Source organism: Ischnura elegans, chromosome 8, assembly GCF_921293095.1.
Source record: "Ischnura elegans chromosome 8, ioIscEleg1.1, whole genome shotgun sequence".
Lineage (NCBI taxonomy): Eukaryota > Metazoa > Arthropoda > Insecta > Odonata > Coenagrionidae > Ischnura > Ischnura elegans.
In genome coordinates, this window is record NC_060253.1 from 27,548,868 (window position 1) to 27,571,723 (window position 22,856).

Consider the following 22,856-nt stretch of genomic DNA (forward strand, 5'->3'; position numbering starts at 1 on the left):
CTGTCATCATTTACCATTCCCATTAAGGGAATGGTTGACTTACACAGTCTACTGAGCTATTAGGTTGATTCTTAATTGTCTCACTGTAACCAGCTCATTTGCCAGGTGTATTCATACATTTTTTTACCTGTTCTACTTCAATTTATTTTCTGAATATTGTGCTCCTATCCTCTCTTTATTTTTTTCTGTGGTTCCTTTTCAATGGAATGATAGGTAATGAAATTATATTTTGTAGTTGTTAAGCAACTTTAACAGGGTTCCCACTCAACCGTGAAAACCTTAAAACCGTGAATTTCGTGTGCTGTGAAAAAACCTGGAGAAAGCCGTGAATTTCACCATGAAACTTTAGAAATCTCTCAAACTTGATTGTAGAACTACGAGTGGCAGATTAGAAGAAAAATCGATACTTTGATCATGTTTCAAGGCCGAGTCACATGCAGATACAGTGAAATATCTTTGCATCGTAATGGAGGGGACCAAAATTTGGGCAATTTGATGTATAGAGGTTCACTATAGAGAGGTTTTAGTGATAGGCACAATTTTTTCATATCCTTCGGAAATGAAAGGAACTGCAGTCTTTTAAACCATAGTATTTATGTGTTTAAACAAACATGCATGCATTAGTGAATATATATTTATTATTTAATAATAACAGAAAGCAAGCGCTACTGCATGATTTTTACTACGATTCAAGAGAAAACATTGTGAGCTCTCTTATTCAACAGTCACTTAAAATTATTAGGGTAGTTGGATACCTTTTTTCTTATTTACTGTTAGGTATGCTCTCATATGGACCAAAATGGCCATAACTAATGGTTAATGTGAAAATTACAGCATATTCAAGGTGTATAAGAAAAAAAAATAAGCGTGAAACATTTATTGCTGGAAATGTCATTCCATGTATGTAATCGCAGCTGCATTAATGGTCTCTAGTTGTCTCGGTACGAATTGCGGAGGTAGTAAGGCCGTCTCGGGGTTGTCTCCTTGGTATGATAAGTGGAGGTTTTACAAGATAAAGAGGTTCACCACAAAGAGGTTTGCCTATAAATTTGCAGGTAAATCTGACGGGATCATAGGGGTGGTATGAAGAATGGAGTTTTACGATGTAAAGAGGTTCACGACATGGAGGTTTTACTGTACTGTCCATGCATTTATCTGCACACGTGTATTCGAAAGCGCAAGTATTAATTGGTCCGTGTGTGCCATGACAGCACATTGACCTTAAGCCTGCGATTGGAAGACGTTAATCCTGGCAAAAATCAGGCACTTCTTCACTTCCCTGCCACCCTGCTCTCTCCATTTGCCCACTCACACCATTTTAGCCGGACATGAATTTTGCTAACGATAGGTGACGTCAGGAGAGATAGCACTTTCATTGCTGCGTTTGCATTCAAGGCATCTGTCGCGTTTGTTACATTTTTAGTTAACGTGCGGCCGATGATTGTTAAGTAGTCAATATTTCTGCCTAAAATGCCTTATCTACAAACCGTGAATTTGATGACATTTAGACCTTGAAAGCCTGGAAAAAACCGTGAATTTTATAATGTAGTTAGAAACCGTGAATTTGATGACATTTAGACCTTGAAAGCCTGGAAAAAACCGTGAATTTTATATTGTGGGAACCCTGTTAAAACAGTGAAATAGAAAGTGATCATAAAACATTGAGAACTTAGCTATCCCTACCTGTATATATATTTGAGATATTTATGCACATTATGGATGTTTTTACATTGTTAAACTTTCAAAATATTCATATTGTTCCCCTAAACAATGCTAACATTATGAAAATGTGATGATGAGCTTCGCTGGCTATTGTGAGATTTGGTGTTAGAAGTTCACGACAAGCTAGATTCTTCATTTCAACACAAGGGATTGAGTAATATATGTTCCCTATAGGTAATCTAATTCTCTATAATTCTTGATTCAAGCGGAAAAGGCGTGGCCATTTGTTAATCTTATAAAATTTCATATAAAATGTTTTTCCCTTGCCTGAATCAACTTGTGTTCCGATTGCACTGGAAAAGGAGTGACATGAATGTGTTGAGATGAAGTTAAATTCTTATCATTCGAATTTCAATTAATGTATTTGAGAGAGGCTTTCCTTTATTTTTTTCCCTTTTCTATCTATAGGCAGTCCTTTTGGCCGAATGGCTGCCGAGCCCCACCATCTGAACCCCGAAGCGAGGAAACTCGAATGAGGACCAGAGTAGCTGCAAAAATCGCTCTTCTATCTAGTCTATCAGGTGAGATTGTGCTATAGTTTGGCTGTATCCAATGTACATTAAAGTCTATTTATAAGGAGAATAGCTTTTTTGTGGTGATTAGAAATGCGTACGTATTTATTTTTCTTACCACAGAAATTTGTAATAGATGGAGGTTCTCCAAACTATCCTTCTTCTTTAATTGCATTTTGATTATATTAGGTCAAAAGAAAATTGTTGATTTCAAATACATATATTGCTTATATGGTGGTTAGATTCTCATTAATTACGAGAAAAAATTTCTCTGTGGTGGGCATTGAACTACAATCATTTTGCTTTCTGTGCCAATGTGTTCATCAGTATGTGAACTAGTTTTTTTAAGTACCGTATTCCTCCGAATATAGTCCCCCTCTGAATATAGTTCCCCCCCCCCCCCTAATTTTGAGGCTTGAGTTTCGGGAAAAAATTTAAAAAATGGGTTTGAATATAGTCCCCCCCTTAACTTTTATCACGGTCATTTTTGGAAAAAAGGGGGGACTATATTCAGGCATATACAGTATTTGATACTACATCTCCTATGCATTGCTGCCCTGTTGGACTACGAGATCTTGCTCAATTAACCTCTGCATAAATATGATTAAAATGGCTTAATGGTTTTTGTTCTGCAATTGATGTGTATATCAGGGTTGTCACTGGTGTGGGAAATCAGGGTAGTTGGAGAAAAGTCAGAGAATTGTATCCATGACGTCTGGGAAGATTTTTCATGATGTGTGAATGAAAGGAAGCATCTTGCTCTGGGCTGGATGATGGCTTGCATTTCTAAGACAGAAAGATGCTATAAATTAGCAATTATTATGCAATAAATAAAACGAATTCCAAAGCACTGCATGAAACAAGTGACTTAGTACGCAGTCACTGGTCCAAAGTTATATGCGCTGAGCTATAGCCATATCATTAAAATCGTGGTTGAGCAAGTGGATTGTTACTTCAAGGAGTGAGTTATACTGTCTATCTGGCTGGACGGCATAGCTTGCATGGCTTGGTGCTACTTGAATTTATTACTACTAATACTGGTTGACTTAATTTCAAGGTATACTATGCTGCAATTTGCAACATAAACCCTTAATGCATCTGCCTTGCCATAGATGTAAAGTGAGGGAAATTTAAAATATTAAAACTGTAAATAGGGTAAATATCAGGAAAATTGGAAATGGAAAGTCACTATGAAACCCTAAATGGCTGTCAGATGTCTCCTCCAAGGTAGTTGGATGAGGCATCTCAAATGCTTAACTTTTGACTATTATGAAGAATTGATGTTTATTATCTTATATGAAGTATATCATCATTTGCTGTCCCCTTTCTCTCCCACAGATGAGCTGAAACATATAATTGGGAGTGAGACTACACGACGGGGTCTGAGCACAGTGTTTGACGCGTTCCAGTGCCCGTCGCTGAACAGGCGGCTTTGTTTTGCTCTCGTCGAAGGCTTCCTCACCAACCTCTTCCCCGAGCGCACCCTCCCTCGTGTATTCCAGAAGCTCCACTCTCGATCCGTTCGCAAAGCCAAACAAATGCCCGTGAAGACCACTCCGTCGGTGAACCCTGTGGGTGGCTTTGAGACGAGAGCGCAAACGGAACGTCCCAGCATGCCCTCCACCTCCACACAGCCGAGTCGGCTCCTTAGACAGCTGCAGGCACAAGGGAGACGCAGATGATGGGAGGCTCTTCGTAAAGCAGGGCTGAAAGATTGATTTTTTTGCATACTGTCGAGCGTATGCATACGAAGCTATTTCTTACGTGAATCGATACAGCGTATACATAGCCACTGGCCGACAATGAATTCGGTTACGATGTCTACGTTATTGGTGGCTCTCTGACTTTGCTTTTTGGGGTAACTGATAAGTATTGTATGGGTTTGGAGATAATACGGACCAATTGGTAAATAAGTTAATCTCTCAGCTATTTGTACTGAAAGCGAGGGAAGAATGGTTCATGCAAGGTATTAATAGGCTCATTGTTTTGTTTGGTACGTTGAAAGTGCTCCAGTTAAACTTATTGTCTGCCTAGATGGAATTGCAAACAGGGGCTACTGTTTGTATACCTATGCATCTAACCCCAGTGATTCAGGTTGGGACTCACTCCATAGGTTTGTGCCTTCTAAGCTGAAATTTATCATTGCCTTTGCAATAAATGCATTGGTAAGCGAATAAGTAGTGAATCGGTATAAGTGAAGGAAGGTTGGAACTTTTTATCCTCAGGATTTTTCATTGAGAGGAATTTTGCTACGCTCCAGGATGAATGAGTAGCGTCATCACTGGGTGAGGAATGCATGCAAATGGTCAAGTAACGAAAATGAAAAAGTTTGATCTCCCGCTAAGTCCTGTTCTCGGTCAAAAGTCCCCACCTAAACGTAACTTTAGAATGTCTTCCTCTTGGGTATATCTATTAGCATGCTTGTGACAGGTCTGCCATTACTTGCTGTGTATCATTCCAGTGGCCACTGATGGCAGTTTTCTCACATCGAAGGGAATTTCAGACGTAATTACTCATTCTTGAAACACAAAATAACTTGAATAACTTTTAATATTCGTCAACGAGTAGCAGTGGACGCGTTTAAAGTTCTTCCGATCCTAATGGCATTAAGTGCTTGTGAGTCAGTCGTCAAGTTTGAATGCGCAACAGGTAATCTCGTAAATAAAATGGAATTATTTAAAAATTGTTATGTCTCGAGGCCTGTTTAGTTTTTTTTAAAGGAGTTACCGGTTAAAAAGGTTTTAAATGGCTGGCTGTACAATATGCTCCAGAAGGACTAGTGATTCGTGACAGAAGTATGTGGGATGAAATTTAGTTTCTTTTTTTATTTGGGAGGTAGCTGTTTGATATAATTCTTTACCTTTATATCTGGTACATGAGAAATGGGAAGCCGTATTGCTTCAACATCCATTTCACTTTGGATCATAGCATAAATGAGGATATTTTTTCTGTGACTGTACATTTGTCTGTCAATCAGTTATTTTAAATTTGGCTCAGGGATGAAAGCCAAATAATATATTTTACTAATTTATTTGTTGACGTTGTAGAAATTAGACATCTCTCTTGGGAAATAGCTGTCAAAAATTAAAGTTTCCATTCAGGCAGATGTACTAAGCTTTGTTAACTTTGGATTTTGCTGCAAGGAAACCTGGCTGTTAATTTATGTTTTCTCTGCTTAGAATTCATTCCATGTTGCATGAAATTTGTACATGCTTACATTCCCAGATTAATTATCATTCTAATGGCCTTTAAAAATAATTGTATAAAGTATCAACCTTCATTTAGGCACCTAGCATACTTATTTATTAGAAGCATTTTCATTTGCCTGCTTCAAATGTCCACCTTTGGGATTTAATTCTTATACTGTGTGCTATTCATATCAGTGATGTGTGGAAACATAAATCACCTGTGATTTCTGAACTATTTTATAGTTGATTAATGTAACATTAACAGGCCGTTTTTTTATCTGTGATCTAATATAATTTTAATCTTATGATCGTGAAGTCTTTATTGTTTTTATGGATGTAACTAGAGGTGGGTCGGATATCTTTTTTTCCAAATTCGAAGTCTCAGCTCCAATGCAGAATTTTACCTCGAATATCAGAATTGAAGTATGTATTTAATTTGTGATATCATCCCTTGATAAAATGTATTTCCCATTCATTTCTAGTTATTGAATTATTTTATTCCCTTCCTCTGTCTTTCATCTGTCTAGAGGCGGTGATAGATAGATAGAGTATGACAATTCAATTGCCTCTTCAACTGAAATGGACGGAAACAATTTGATTCAGAACGATCAGTTTATTTTCGGGAAGCATGATGAGTTAGAATCATTCTAGCTTGTTAATTCATTTGAGTAAACTTTTGTGATAATATCTGTAAAAATATCATCAATAACAGAGTATAGATTTTGGCAAGGCAGGGAATATCATTTACTTTCAAAATTTCAAATCTATGTGTGCTAGGCGCTTGATTATAATTTCTCCCTCTATCATCCAATAGTCCAAGTTCTTCATTTTTTGTAGTATTCGAGCTCCCCATCCCTAGGTGTAACCTTCACTCCAACAATTAATTTAAACTTTGAATCTGGTTCAGCTTGGTTTCTGCTCCGTGATTGACTGTCTGGGATTTTCCCCTTGTGTAGTGTTAATTTGTGGAGGGCTGTATTTTCTAGCTGACTCGAGACAAGAACAACAGAGCTCAATATATTTTCTGAGCCAACCTCATTTAAGAACAAGTAAGCTTTGTGTCATTATTTCATTTATTTATGTTGTACTTAGCAAGGAATTTGTTGCATAGTTGTGTAAACAAAATTGACAAGTGATATATGTCCAACCTGCTCTGTTAAGGGTGGTGAATTTCACATTTATTGCGACGGAAAATAAATCCCTTTGACTGGGAAAGGAGCTACTGACCTGACCTTTGGCATTCCTGATCACTGCACTGACCGCGACAATATCCATGTGTAACTTTCCATGGGTATCAATGAACCTGGATAGTTTTAGTGGTGTACCCTGTGGCCTGGAATGCCAATAGTCTGTGGTTTGACTAGCGGTCTGAGGAAATTTTTTCCAGTGAGAATTGTTGTGAAATTTGACATGATCAAGAATATCCTGCATATTTAGTTTTTCTTGCATCTTAGTTATGATTCGTTATTGTAATTATCTCAAAGAAAACAATTTCATTACTTTTATCTAATCAACCATGAGAGTATTGACTTACAATCTTTTTCTTAGCTGCGGTCATGTTGTTAAATGTCAGTGAAAAACATTGAAAAGAAAAATTGGTGCAAATTCAAGCTGTGTATTGCTCAGATATCAGATACGCTGCACTATTTCAGCAAAAGCATCTTTGACCTTTTATGGCATTTATAACTCAGAATTTAGTTTTTCTGCTGATTTATTCTTTATGAGTGTGGGTTTGGTCACTAAAGCTGGAATATATAGTCGATTCCTGCCATGCACTTGATTTATGCTGTTTTCAGGATATCTGGTGTTCATTTAGAGTAATTCATGAATTTGCTCATCGATAATAACTTGCGGTAGTGGATCAGATACCCTCTTAAACATTCGAGTCCAACTGAACATGTGTTCCTTGAAAGTCATGGTTGAATAATACTCATTATTATTGTTCAGAAAGGAGGCGGTGGTGTTTATAAGAATGGAGATCTTATTACCAAAGATTTGATCGATTGGTGACTTTCATTTTTGGTGATGGGAACACTTAATTTATTACCTTTGTTGATCTACAAGCTTGTGCAACAAATAATATGGTTGTGCTTGTTAAATTGTTTTTATTTTTTTACTTAAGTACTTTTCTTTGTTTCTCTATCTTTCTCTCAATGATGTATTAAAATTTTTTTAAATATCCTTGTTTATATCAACTGTTGTTTATAGGTATGAAGTTCCTTGCAGGCATTGAATACCTTTGAATGAGTAGGTTGATTTTACTAGTTCAAAAGGTGTACAATACTGGCTAACTTAGTAAGTTACATTATTTTTGTGAAATTAATATGTTATTATCCTCATGGACTGTATGTTAAATGTTGACTGTGTTCCCTTGTTGCCCTGTTGATGTTGTATTTTAGGACTTGGTCCCACTGATGCTCAAAAGGGTGTCTCCAATTAGCTGATCAATATCGAATACTAGGAGAATTCAATTTTTGAATGACCTTGCAACCTGATTAGCGTATCGGGAAGGTTTGATGGCTACTTCATTTAATTGCAAAATATGTAATTTGTTATATGTGCAATGTTTTGTAGGGTACACTGTGATAGCGAATGAAATTTTATCAAAAAAAAACAGGCTTTTGTCAGTAAAGAGCTTGAAATATCAGTAGATGCAATTGAATGCTGTCATTTCAGAACAAAAAAAAAACATTCTGGCAGATTTCCTGCTCACTCGATTTATAAAATGCAAATGTATTGATAAAGTCTGTTTTTGATCTTAAACGATTGAAGGTACCTTAGATAGGGATTTGTTCCCATGAAAATGTTTTACAAGTAAATATATGAAAAAGTCAATAAATTATGGTCATTAAAGAAATTTCTGGGATAAATTTCTTCATTAATGGAAAGTTTAAAAAAAAATGTAACCCATGTGTCCTTACCTCTTCATTGACATCAACCTCCAGGTCTTTCATGCATAGTCCTAGTCAAAACAAATCGACAGAAAGAGTCAACCTTTTAGGTATACATAAATATGAACAGTGAATTTGGTTAAATTCCTCAGTAGGAGATTCAAAACAAATCGACAGAAAGACTCAATCCTTTAGGTTGGCTCAACTATGAACAATGAATGTGGTTAATTCCACGTAATAGGATTTAAAACAAATTGAAAGAAAGAGTGAACCTTTTTGCTAGATTCCACAATGAACAATGAATTTGGTCAATTCCTATGCATGAGTCTCAAAACAAATTGGCATAAAGAGACAACCTTTTTTGTTGACTCAACTACGTTCTACAACTTCTTTTAATACCTCCGAAGTATATGAAAACAAATCAAGAGAAATGGTGAACCTTTCAGTTAGACTCAACTATGGACCAAAGATTTGCCTCAGTACTAAGATTCAAAACAAATCGATAGAAAGAGTCAACATTTTTGGTAGACTCCAAATATGAGCAATGACTTTGGTCAATTCCTCAGTATAAAACTCAAAACAAATCGAACAGAAAGAGTGAACCTTTAGCGTAGACTCAACTATTAACAATGAATTTAATTAATTCCTCGGCAGGAGATTCAATACTAATTCACAGAGTATTGCGTTCAATTCAATTATTCAATTATGTATTATTCAATTCAGGAGTCAACCTAATAATAAGACTCAACTAGGAACTAAATGTTTGTTTAGATCCTCAATATTAGATTCAAAACAAATTGATCGGAAGAGTCAACCTTTTTAGTAGACTCCTCTAGTGGCCCTGTGTACTTGCACTGTATATTTTTCCATTTTGGCACCTGTCGGGTATACCGGGTGGTTGACTTTCTCCATTCTCTAAAACTCTTTTCCTATTGGTTATAAGCTCCGCCATGTATGTTGGCGTTGCCCAATCGAATTCCCAACAACCTCCAGACAACATTTTCGGCGTTAACGTATGACATTCAAGCAAAATCCATGTTTATCCAATCAACTTTATGTGAATATCTGTCTAATGTCCAAAGGGCCCGCCAAACAACGTAGGGATCTCTAGCAGTGTCCAACAACAACGTCTCTTAGATATCTTCACAACATCTAGTGAGTAGATAATTGGTGTGCTTATTATGGTGTTTGGTAATCCCCGGACATACAAACAAAATATTCGTGCTCTTCAATTCTGCGCCGAGCATACGCTACCTATGGATACTGTTTGGAACAACAATTTTTTAACATTACGGATATTACAACTTGGATATCTATGTAACATTATTTTAACAACTCATTGTAGCTATTACAAATAGGATATCAATATAATGTTGTCAAAATATCCATCGTGTAATTACGACGTGCTTTGGAGATACCAACCTTGTTTATATATCTGATCAATGTTGTTTGCTGCTTGGGTGGTGTTATAGTAATGAATATAGTCTGAGGTTTCAGGCGAGATGGAGTGGAAACGTGACATAATGAAAATGAAAAAGCAGGAGCAATTTCCACAATTTTACATTTATTAATACGACCAGTTTCGCTTTTCAGCATCATCAGGTACAAAAATATCAAGTGCGCTGTGGTTAAATAGGAAGGTAGGAGGGGGTGGTGGGCGGTAAGGCGGGGGAAGGGGATGGAGGGAGGGTGTACAGTCACGGGGCTTGGGAAAACTGAGGATGGGGTTAGAGAGGAGTATGACAAATACACTAATTGTCCTTAATGTCTTCCTCCAAGGGGAAGGTGGGAAGGCCCCTGGTACCCTCTCCGCTGGGTTCCAACGCTCCAGTCGCTCGGTCCGGTCAGCCACCCCTGGATGCCTCATGGTGTCGGCCGTCGAGGAGGATGAGGGGGGGGGGGCGGGCAACCGCGTCCTGGGGGAAGGGGGGGGAGGGGGAATGGCTAATGGAAGTCAATGGATAGGAGGGGTGAGCTGGTGTAGTACAGAAGTTCGTTGAGGAGGGGCTTATTACTCTTTTTCCTTATGCTAATTTCTATTTGTTCCAGGGCATCAAGTTTCCTTCCTTTGTCGGCTACGTGGAGAATCACAGGATCAAATTCACAATCATGGCCCGAACTTAACAGGTGTTTTGCTACCATGGATGTCTCATCACCGTTTTCTTTGCACTTCTTGTGTTCTTGTTGAAAATGCTAAATGACGCATAGAAAAATATTATATATTTCATGACACAGTTTTAGCTCGTGGATTAGAAAAACTCGAATTGACGCATAGAAATCGAATTTATTTTTCAGTTCACAGATTAAGCGTTGAGATGAGAAAAAATCGAACTTATGCATAGAAATGAAATATATACGAGGTGTGTTCAAAAAATATCGCGACTTTTGTGTTTTTTCAAAAATTATTTATTTATTCATGAATATCTATTTTGTCTCCTTCAAAGTAATCCCCAGAAATTTGTGTTAAGGAATATAAATTCATTTTTTATTCGAAAATTCACGTTTTTCTCATATCAGCACCTTAACTGTGTTCTGTGATATAAATTCCATTTCTCGGCGTTTATTTCTATTTTTATGATCGCAAGACTAAAAATGTTCACAGTAATATATATTTCATTTCTATTTCGTAATTCGCAATTATCTTATTCCTACATTAAAATTTTGCTCTGTAATATATATTCAATTTCTACTTGTCAATTCGATTTTTTCTCATCTACACATTAACACCTGAAATCTAAATTCAATATCTACGCGTGAATTCGATTATTCCTTTCTCACAACTTAAACTGTGTTCTGTAATATGAATTCAATTTCTAGGTGTCAATTCGATTTTTTCTCATCTTTACACTTAAAGTGTGAATTGAAATCAAAATTCAATCTCCACACGTGATTTCGATTTTTCTTATCTCAACACTTAAATGGTGTTCTGTAATAGAAATTCAATTTATATACTTATATTCGCATTTATCTCATCTCCACACGAAAATTATGATACGTAATACAAATTCCATTTGTATGCGTCAGAAATACAGATAATACATTCTATTTTTGACTTCGCATTTTTCTTATCCCTTCATTAAAATTTTGATGTTAAATATAAATTCAATTTCTACTTGTCAATTCGATTCTTTCTCATCTCAACACTTAAACTTTGAACTGAATTCTACATTCAATCTCTACGCTTGAATTCGATTTTTTCTTATCTCAACACCTAAATGGTGTTCTGTAATATAAATTAAACTTATATACTTAAATTCGCATTTTTCTCTACTCCACATGAAAATTATGAAATGTAATACAAATTCAATTACTATGCGTCAAATCAATTTTTTCTTTTTTTCACACTAAATTTGTGATCAGGAATATAAATTTATTTTTTATTGGACAATTCGCGTTTTTCTGATATCGTCAATAGAACTGTTTTCTGTGATATAAATTCCATTTCATTGCGATTATTCATATTTTTATCGTCGCAATATTAAAAATGTTTACTATAATACATTGAATACAATCTATTTATAACTTCGCAATTATCTTATCCCTACACTAAAATTTTGTTCTGTAATATAAATTGAATTAGTAGGCGTCAATTCAATTTTTTCTTATCTAAACACTTAATCTGTGAACTGAAATGCAATACCAATTCAATTTTTATGCGTCAATCGTGTTTATAGATTAAAATTCAATTCTGGAGTGCCATTTGGCATTTTTCTTGCATCGCATTGAAATCGTGTTTATGGCAATAAAATTCAATTCTGGAGTGTCATTTCGCATTTTTCTTACATCGCACTGAAATCGTGTGTATAGCAACAATATTCAATTCTAGAGTGTCATATCGCACTTTTTCTTACTTCGCACTGAAATCGTGCTTATAGCTTAGATTAAATTCTTGAATGTCATTTCGCATTTATCTTACCTCGCACTGAAATCCTGTATCTATCAATAAAATTTAATTCTGGAGTGTCATTTCGATTTTCTAAACTCGGACGGTAATCGTGGTTAAAGAATAAAATTTAATTCTGGAGTGTCATTTCGCATTTTTCTTACGGCGCACTGAAATTCTGTTTTTAGCAAAAAAATTCAATTCTGGTGTGTCATTTTGCATTTTTCTTACATCGCCTTTAAATTGTTTTTATAGCAATAAAATTCATTTCTGGAGTGTCATTTCGCATTTTTCTTGCCTCGGATGGAAATCGTGTTTATAGCAATAACATTAAATTTTGGAGTGTCATTTCGTTATTTCTTACATCGCACTGAAACCCTGTTTCTAACAAATAAAATTCAATTTTGGAGTGTCATTTCACATTTTTTTTACATCGCACTAAAAACGTGAATAGCAATAAAATTCAATTCTGCAGTCTAATTTCGCAATTTTGTGCCTCTGATGGAATCGTGTTTATAGCAATAAAATTCCAATCTGGAGAGTCATTTCGTTATTTCTTACATCGCACTGAAATCCTGTTTCCAGCAATAAAATTCAATTCTATATGTTTACTTCGCATTTTTCCTTCTTCGGACGGAAATCGTGTTTATAACAATAAAATTCAGTTCTGGAGTATCATTTTGCATTTTTCTTACGTCGCACTGAAATTCTGTTTCTAGCAAAAAAATTCAATTCTGGTGTGTCATATCGATATTTCTTAACTCCGACGGTAATCGTGTTATTAGCAATAAAATTGAATTCATGAGTCATGTTTTTTCGAAAATTTCTTACCTGGGACGGAAATCGTGTTCATAGTAATATAATTCCATTCTGAAGTGTCATTTCGCATTTTTCTTATATCGCTCTTAAATTGTGTTTATAGTAATAAAATTCAATTCTGGAGTGTCATTTCGCATTTTTCATACTTCTGACTGAAATCCTGATTCTAGTTAATAATATTTAATGCTTTTAGTGACGCTTCGCCTTTTTTTTTGCATCGCACTGATATCTTTTTATAGCATTAAATTATTTTCTGTAATTTCATTACGCATTTTTCTTTTATTGGACGGAAATCGTGTTTATAGCAAAAAAATTCAATCCTGGAGTTTCATTTCGCCTTTTTCTTGCCTCGGACAAATTCCAGCTTCTAGCAAAAAATTCGATTCTAGAGTGTCATTTCGCATTTTATTACATAGAACTGGATTCGTGTTTGTAGCAATACAATTTAATTCTGGATTGTCATTTCGCATTTTTCCTAAATCGCTCTTTAATCGTATTTATAGCAATAAAAATCAATTCTGGAGTTCTTTTAACATTTTCCTTACATCGCACTAAAGTCCTCTTTCTATCAATAAAATTCATTTCATGAGTGTTATTTCGCTATTTTTTGCATCGCACTGAAATCGTGTTTAGAAGAATAAAATTCAATTCCGGAATGTGATTTTTCTTTTTTCTTATCTCACACTGTAATCGTGTATTAATGATAAAATTCAATTCTGGAGTGTCATTTCCTGTTTTTCTTACTTTCTACTGAAATCGCATTTTAGGCAATATAATTCAATTCCGGAGTTTCGCATTCATTTCGCATTTTTCTTACCTTGCACTCAAATCGTGTTTATAGCAATAAAATTCAATTCTGTAGTGTGATTTCGCTTTTTTCACTCCTTGCACTGATATCATGATTATAGAAAAATAATGCGATTCTGGATTATTATTTCTCATTTACTTACCTTTTACTCAAGTAATGTTTGCAGCATTCATTTTCAATTTTAAAGCGTCATTTCGCATTTTTCTTACATCGCACTGAAATAATGTATCTAGCATTTAAATTCAATTCTAGAGAGTCATTTCGCATATTTCTTACATCGCAATGAAATCCTCTTTCTAGCAATTAAATTCAATTCCGGAGTGTGATTTATCTTTTTTCTTATCTCAAACTTCAATCTTGTTTATAGCAATGAAATTCAATTCTGTAGTGTGATTTCGCTTTTTTCACTCCTTGCAATGATATCATGATTATAGAAAAATAATGCGATTCTGGATTATTATTTCTCATTTACTTACCTTTTACTCAAGTAATGTTTGCAGCATTAATTTTCAATTTTAAAGCGTCATTTCGCATTTTTCTTACATCGCACTGAAATAATGTATCTAGCATTTAAATTCAATTCTAGAGAGTCATTTCGCATATTTCTTACATCGCACTTAAATCCTGTTTCTAGATAATAAAGTTGAATTCTGGAGTTTTATTTCGCATATTTATTACATCGCAATGAAATCCTCTTTCTAGCAATTAAATTCAATTCCGGAGTGTGATTTATCTTTTTTCTTATCTCAAACTTCAATCTTGTTTATAGCAATGAAATTCAATTCCGGAGTGCCATTTCGCATTTTTCTAACCTGGACTATAATCGTTTTTATAGCAATAAAATTCAATTCTGGAGTGTCATTTAGCATTTTTCTTACCTCAGACTGAAATCGTGTTACTAGCAATATAATTCAATTCTTGAGTGTCATTTCGTATTTTTCTTACTTTGTACTGAAATCGTGTTTATAGCAATGAAATTTTATTCAGAAGTGATATTTCGCATTTTTCTTACGTCGGACTGAAATCGTGTTTATAAAATTCAAATCTGCAGTGTCATTTTGGTTTTTTCTTTTATCGTACTGAGTTGTTTTTATAGCATTAAATTTTAATGTGGAGTTTCATTACTCATTTTTCTTACATCGCACTGAAATCATGTTTTAGCAATAAAATGATACCTCGGACTGAAATTGTGTTATTAGAAATAAAATTCAATTTCAGAAAGCTATTTCGTATTTTTCTTGCCTCAGACAAAAATCTAGTTTATAGCAATAAAATTCAATTCTAAAATGTCATTTCGCATTTTTCTTACATCGCACATATACCCTGTTAGCTGCAGTAAAATTCAATTCTGGATTGTCAAATCGAATTTTTCTAACAGCGCACTGAAATCGACTTTATAGCAATAAAATTCTATTACAGAATGTGATTTCGCCTCTTAATACCTTTGTCGGAAATCCTGTTTCTTGCAATTAAATTTTATTCTGCAGTGTCGTTTCGTATTTTTCTTACATCGCACTGAAATCATGTTTATGGCAATAAAATTTAGTTCTGGAGTGTTATTACGGATTTTTCTTACTTTTTACTTAAACCGTGTTTGTAGAAATAAAATTCAATTCTGGAGTGTCATTTCCAATTTTTCTGACATCGCACTGAAATCGTGTTTTTAGAAACAAAATCTATCGGGAGTCTCATTTTGCGTTTTTCTTACTTTGTACTGAAATCGTGTTCATAATAATAAAATTCAATTCTCGAGTTTCATTTCGCGTTTTCTAACTTTGTATTGAATTCGTGTTTAAAGCAATACAATTATTTCTGGAGTGTAATTTCTCATTTTTATTGCCTCGGACGGAATCGTGTTTTTAGGAATAAAATACAATGCTCGAATTTAATTCCGCATTCCTCTAAATTGCACTGAAATCGTGTTTATAGCAATAAAAAAAAATTTGGAGAGTCATTTCGCATTTTTCTAACCTCGGGCGGAAATCGTGTTTCTAGCAATAAAATTCAATTCTGGAATATCAATTCGCTTTTTTCTAACATCGCACACCAATCGTGTTTATCGTAATTAAATTCAATTCTGGAGTGCCAATTTGCATTTACTTACTTTGTACAGAAATCGTGTTTATAGAAATTAAGTGCAATTCTGGAGTGTCATTTCGCATTTTTCTTACTTTTATTGAATTCGTCTTCAAAGCATTATAATTCATTTCTCGAGTGTCATTTTGCATTTTTCTTACTTTGTACTGAATTCGTGTTTATAGCATAAAAAATTAATTCTGGAGTGCCATTTCTCATTTTTCCTACTTTTATTGAATTCGTCTTCAAAGCATTATAATTCATTTCTCGAGTGTCATTTTGCATTTTATTTTTACTTTTTTCTGAATTCGTGTTTATAGCATTAAAAAATAAATTCTGGAGTGTCATTTCTCATTTTTCTTACTTTTATTGAATTCGTCTTCAAAGCATTATAATTCATTTCTCGTGTGTCATTTTGCATTTTTTTACTTTGTACTGAATTCGTGTTTATAGCATTAAAAAATAAATTCTGGAGTGTCATTTTTCTTACTTTTATTGAATTCGTCTTCAAAGCATTATAATTCATTTCTCGAGTGTCATTTTGCATTTTTCTTACTTTGTACTGAATTCGTGTTTATAGCATAAAAAATTAATTCTGGAGTGCCATTTCTCATTTTTCCTACTTTTATTGAATTCGTCTTCAAAGCATTATAATTCATTTCTCGAGTGTCATTTTGCATTTTATTTTTACTTTTTTCTGAATTCGTGTTTATAGCATTAAAAAATTAATTCTGTAGTGTCATTTCTCATTTTTCTTACTTTTATTGAATTCGTCTTCAAAGCATTATAATTCATTTCTCGTGTGTCATTTTGCATTTTTCTTACTTTGTACTGAATTCGTGTTTATAGCATTAAAAAATAAATTCTGGAGTGTCATTTCTCATTTTTCTTACTTTCATTGAATTCGTCTTCAAAGCATTATAATTCATTTCTCGAGTGTCATTTTGCATTTTTCTTACTTAGTACTGAATTCGTGTTTATAGCATTAAAAAATAAATTCTGGAGTGTCATTTCTCATTTTTCTTGCTTTTATTGAATTCGTCTTCAAAGCATTATAATTCATTTCTCGAGTGTCATTTTGCATTTTTCTTACTTTGTACTGAATTCGTGTTCATAGCATTAAAAAATAAATTCTGGAGTGTCAATTCTCATTTTTCTTACTTATATTGAATTCGTCTTAAAAGCATTATAATTCATGTCTCGAGTGTCATTTTGAATTTTTCTTACTTTGTACTGAATTCGTGTTTATAGCATTAAAAAATAAATTCTGGAGTGTCATTTCTCATTTTTCTTACTTTTATTGAATTCGTCTTCAAAGCATTATAATTCATTTCTCGAGTGTCATTTTGCATTTTTCTTACTTTGTACTGAATTCGTGTTTATAGCATTAAAAGTAAATTCTGGAGTGTCATTTCCCATTTTTCTTACATTTATTGAATTCGTCTTCAAAGCATTATAATTCATTTCTCGAGTGTCATTTTGCATTTTTCTTACTTTGTACTGAATTCGTGTATATAGCAGTAAAAAATAAATTCTGGAGTGTCATTTCTCATTTTTCCTACTTTTATTGAATTCGTCTTCAAAGCATTATAATTCAATGCTCGAGTGTCATTTTGCAATTAATTTTTACTCTTTTCTGAATTCGTTTTCATAGCATTTAAAAATAAATTCTGGAGGGTCATTTCTCATTTTTCTTACTTTTATTGAATTCGTCTTCAAAGCATTATAATTCATTTCTCGTGTGTCATTTTGCATTTTTCTTACTTTGTACTGAATTCGTGTTTATAGCAGTAAAAAATAAATTCTGGAGTGTCATTTCTCATTTTTCTTACTTTTATTAAATTCGTCTTATAGCATTATAGTTCATTTCTCGGGTGTCATTTTGCATTTTTCTTACTTTGTACTGAATTCGTGTTTATAGCATTAAAATATAAATTCTGGAGTGTCATTTCTCATTTTTCTTACATTTATTGAATTCGCCTTCAAAGCATTATAATTCATTTCTCGAGTGTCATTTTGCATTTTTCTTACTTTGTACTGAAATCGTGTTTTTAGCATTAAAAAAAAAATCTGGGGTGTCATTTCTCATTTTTCTTACTTTTATTGAATTCGTCTTCAAAGCATTATAATTCATTTCTCGTGTGTCATTTTGCATTTTTCTTACTTTGTACTGAATTCGTGTTTATAGCATTAAAAAATAAATTCTGGAGTGTCATTTCTCATTTTTCTTACTTTTATTGAATTCGTCTTCAAAGCATTATAATTCATTTCTCGAGTGTCATTTTGCATTTTTCCTACTTTGCACTGAATTCGTGTTTATAGCATTAAAAAATAAATTCTGGAGTGTGATTTCTTATTTTTCTTACTTTTATTGAATTCGTCTTCAATGCTATATAATTCATTTCTCGAGTGTCAATTTGCATTTTTCTTACTTTGTACTGAATTCGTGTTCATAGCATTAAAAAATAAATTCTGGAGTGTCATTTTTCTTACTTTTATTGAATTCGTCTTCAAAGCATTATAATTCATTTCTCGAGTGTCATTTTGTATTTTTCTTACTTTGTACTGAATTCGTGTTTATAGCATTAAAGAATAAATTCTGGAGTGTCATTTCTCATTTTTCTTACTTTTATTGAATTCGTCTTATAGTATTATAATACATTTCTCGAGTGTCATTTTGCATTTTTCTTACTTTGTACTGAATTCGTGTTTATAGCATTAAAATATAAATTCTGGAGGGTCATTTCTCATTTTTCTTACTTTTATTGAATTCGTCTTCAAAGCATTATAATTCATTTCTCGTGTGTCATTTTGCATTTTTCTTACTTTGTACTGAATTCGTGTTTATAGCAGTAAAAAATAAAATCGGGAGTTCATTTCTCATTTTTCTTACTTTTATTGAATTCGTCTTCAAAGCATTATAATTCCTTTCTTGAGTGTCATATTGCATTTTTCTTACTTTGTACTGAATTCGTATTTATGGCATTATAAAATAAATTCTGGAGTCATTTCTCATTTTTCTTACTTTTATTGAATTCGTCTTCAAAGCATTATAATTCATTTCTCGAGTGTCATTTTGTATTTTTCTTACTTTGTACTGAATTCGTGTTTATAGCATAAAAGAATAAATTCTGGAGTGTCATTTCTCATTTTTCTTACTTTTATTGAATTCGTCTTATAGTATTATAATACATTTCTCGAGTGTCATTTTGCATTTTTCTTACTTTTTACTGAATTCGTGTTTATAGCATTAAAATATAAATTCTGGAGGGTCATTTCTCATTTTTCTTACTTTTATTGAATTCGTCTTCAAAGCATTATAATTCATTTCTCGTGTGTCATTTTGCATTTTTCTTACTTTGTACTGAATTCGTGTTTATAGCAGTAAAAAATAAATTCTGGAGTGTCATTTCTCATTTTTCTTACTTTTATTGAATTCGTCTTCAAATCATTATAATTCCTTTCTTGAGTGTCATATTGCATTTTTCTTACTTTGTACTGAATTCGTATTTATAGCATTAAAAAATAAATTCTGGAGTCATTTCTCATTTTTCTTACTTTTATTGAATTCGTCTTCAAAGCATTATAATTCATTTCTCGTGTGTCATTTTGCATTTTTCTTACTTTGTACTGAATTCGTTTTTATAGCATTAAAAAAAAATTCTGGTGTGTCATTTCTCATTTTTCTTACTTTTATTGAATTCGTCTTCAAAGCATTATAATTAATTTCTCGAGTGTCATTTTGCATTTTTCTTACTTTGTACTGAATTCGTGTTTATAGCATTAAAAAAAATTCTGGGGTGTCATTTCTCATTTTTCTTACTTTTATTGAATTCGTCTTCAAAGCATTATAATTCATTTCTAGAGTGTCATTTTGCATTTTTCTTACTTTGTACTGAAATCGTGTTTATAGCATTAAAAAAAAATTCTGGGGTGTCATTTATCATTTTTCTTACTTTTATTGAATTCGTCTTCAAAGCATTATAATTCATTTCACGAGTGTCATTTTGCATTTTTCTTACTTTGTATTGAATTCGTGTTTATAGCATTAAAAAATAAATTCTGGAGTGTCATTTCTCATTTTTCTTACTTTTATTGAATTCGTCTTCAAAGCATTATAACTCATTTCTCGAGTGTCATTTTGCATTTTTCTTACTTTGTACAGAATTCGTGTTTATAGCATTAAAAAATAAATTCTGGAGTGTGATTTCTCATTTTTCTTACTTTTATTGAATTCGTCTTCAAAGCATTATAATTCATTTCTCGAGTGTCATTTTGCATTTTTCTTACTTTGTACTGAATTCGTGTATATAGCAGTAAAAAATAAATTCTGGAGTGTCATTTCTCATTTTTCCTACTTTTATTGAATTCGTCTTCAAAGCATTATAATTCATTGCTCGAGTGTCATTTTGCATTTAATTTTTACTCTTTTCTGAATTCGTGTTCATAGCATTTAAAAATAAATTCTGGAGGGTCATTTCTCATTTTTCTTACTTTTATTGAATTCGTCTTCAAAGCATTAGAATTCATTTCTCGTGTGTCATTTTGCATTTTTCTTACTTTGTACTGAATTCGTGTTTATAGCAGTAAAAAATAAATTCTGGAGTGTCATTTCTCATTTTTCTTACATTTATTGAATTCGCCTTCAAAGCATTATAATTCATTTCTCGAATGTCATTTTGCATTTTTCTTACTTTGTACTGAAATCGTGTTTTTAGCATTAAAAAAAAAATCTGGGGTGTCATTTCTCATTTTTCTTACTTTTATTGAATTCGTCTTCAAAGCATTATAATTCATTTCTCGAGTGTCATTTTGCATTTTTCTTACTTTGTACTGAATTCGTGTTTATAGCATTAAAAAATAAATTCTGGAGTTTCATTTCTCATTTTTCTTACTTTTATTGAATTCGTCTTCAAAGCATTATAATTCATTTCTCGAGTGTCATTTTGCATTTTTCTTACTTTGCACTGAATTCGTGTTTATAGCATTAAAAAATAAATTCTGGAGTGTGATTTCTTATTTTTCTTACTTTTATTGAATTCGTCTTCAATGCTATATAATTCATTTCTCGAGTGTCAATTTGCATTTTTCTTACTTTGTACTGAATTCGTGTTCATAGCATTAAAAAATACATTCTGGAGTGTCATTTTTCTTACTTTTATTGAATTCGTCTTCAAAGCATTATAATTCATTTCTCGAGTGTCATTTTGTATTTTTCTTACTTTGTACTGAATTCGTGTTTATAGCATTAAAGAATAAATTCTGGAGTGTCATTTCTCATTTTTCTTACTTTTATTGAATTCGTCTTATAGTATTATAATACATTTCTCGAGTGTCATTTTGCATTTTTCTTACTTTGTACTGAATTCGTGTTTATAGCATTAAAATATAAATTCTGGAGGGTCATTTCTCATTTTTCTTACTTTTATTGAATTCGTCTTCAAAGCATTATAATTCATTTCTCGTGTGTCATTTTGCATTTTTCTTACTTTGTACTGAATTCGTGTTTATAGCAGTAAAAAATAAAATCGGGAGTTCATTTCTCATTTTTCTTACTTTTATTGAATTCGTCTTCAAAGCATTATAATTCCTTTCTTGAGTGTCATATTGCATTTTTCTTACTTTGTACTGAATTCGTATTTATGGCATTATAAAATAAATTCTGGAGTCATTTCTCATTTTTCTTACTTTTATTGAATTCGTCTTCAAAGCATTATAATTCATTTCTCGAGTGTCATTTTGTATTTTTCTTACTTTGTACTGAATTCGTGTTTATAGCATTAAAGAATAAATTCTGGAGTGTCATTTCTCATTTTTCTTACTTTTATTGAATTCGTGTTATAGTATTATAATACATTTCTCGAGTGTCATTTTGCATTTTTCTTACTTTGTACTGAATTCGTGTTTATAGCATTAAAAAATAAATTCTGGAGTGTCATTTCTCATTTTTCTTACTTTTATTGAATTCGTCTTCAAAGCATTATAATTCATTTCTCGAGTGTCATTTTGCATTTTTCTTACTTTGCACTGAATTCGTGTTTATAGCATTAAAAAATAAATTCTGGAGTGTGATTTCTTATTTTTCTTACTTTTATTGAATTCGTCTTCAATGCTATATAATTCATTTCTCGAGTGTCAATTTGCATTTTTCTTACTTTGTACTGAATTCGTGTTCATAGCATTAAAAAATACATTCTGGAGTGTCATTTTTCTTACTTTTATTGAATTCGTCTTCAAAGCATTATAATTCATTTCTCGAGTGTCATTTTGTATTTTTCTTACTTTGTACTGAATTCGTGTTTATAGCATTAAAGAATAAATTCTGGAGTGTCATTTCTCATTTTTCTTACTTTTATTGAATTCGTCTTATAGTATTATAATACATTTCTCGAGTGTCATTTTGCATTTTTCTTACTTTGTACTGAATTCGTGTTTATAGCATTAAAATATAAATTCTGGAGGGTCATTTCTCATTTTTCTTACTTTTATTGAATTCGTCTTCAAAGCATTATAATTCATTTCTCGTGTGTCATTTTGCATTTTTCTTACTTTGTACTGAATTCGTGTTTATAGCATTAAAAAATAAATTCTGGAGTGTCATTTCTCATTTTTCTTACTTTTATTGAATTCGTCTTCAAAGCATTATAACTCATTTCTCGAGTGTCATTTTGCATTTTTCTTACTTTGTACAGAATTCGTGTTTATAGCATTAAAAAATAAATTCTGGAGTGTGATTTCTCATTTTTCTTACTTTTATTGAATTCGTCTTCAAAGCATTATAATTCATTTCTCGAGTGTCATTTTGCATTTTTCTTACTTTGTACTGAATTCGTGTATATAGCAGTAAAAAATAAATTCTGGAGTGTCATTTCTCATTTTTCCTACTTTTATTGAATTCGTCTTCAAAGCATTATAATTCATTGCTCGAGTGTCATTTTGCATTTAATTTTTACTCTT

The 22,856-nt window shown here is 32.5% G+C and overlaps 1 protein-coding gene across 1 annotated transcript in view; it reads left to right on the forward strand.

Moving 5' to 3' along the window:
- Positions 1-8,292, forward strand: part of LOC124163333 (sorting nexin-13-like) — a 40,546-nt gene extending 32,254 nt beyond the window's left edge. Inside the window, exons 17-18 of the mRNA XM_046540162.1 lie at positions 2,131-2,243; positions 3,573-8,292. Of these exons, the coding sequence (XP_046396118.1) occupies positions 2,131-2,243; positions 3,573-3,916 (457 nt within the window). The 3' untranslated portion in view covers positions 3,917-8,292. The remainder of the gene's footprint in view (positions 1-2,130; positions 2,244-3,572) is intronic.
- The last annotated feature ends 14,564 nt before the right edge of the window (positions 8,293-22,856 follow it).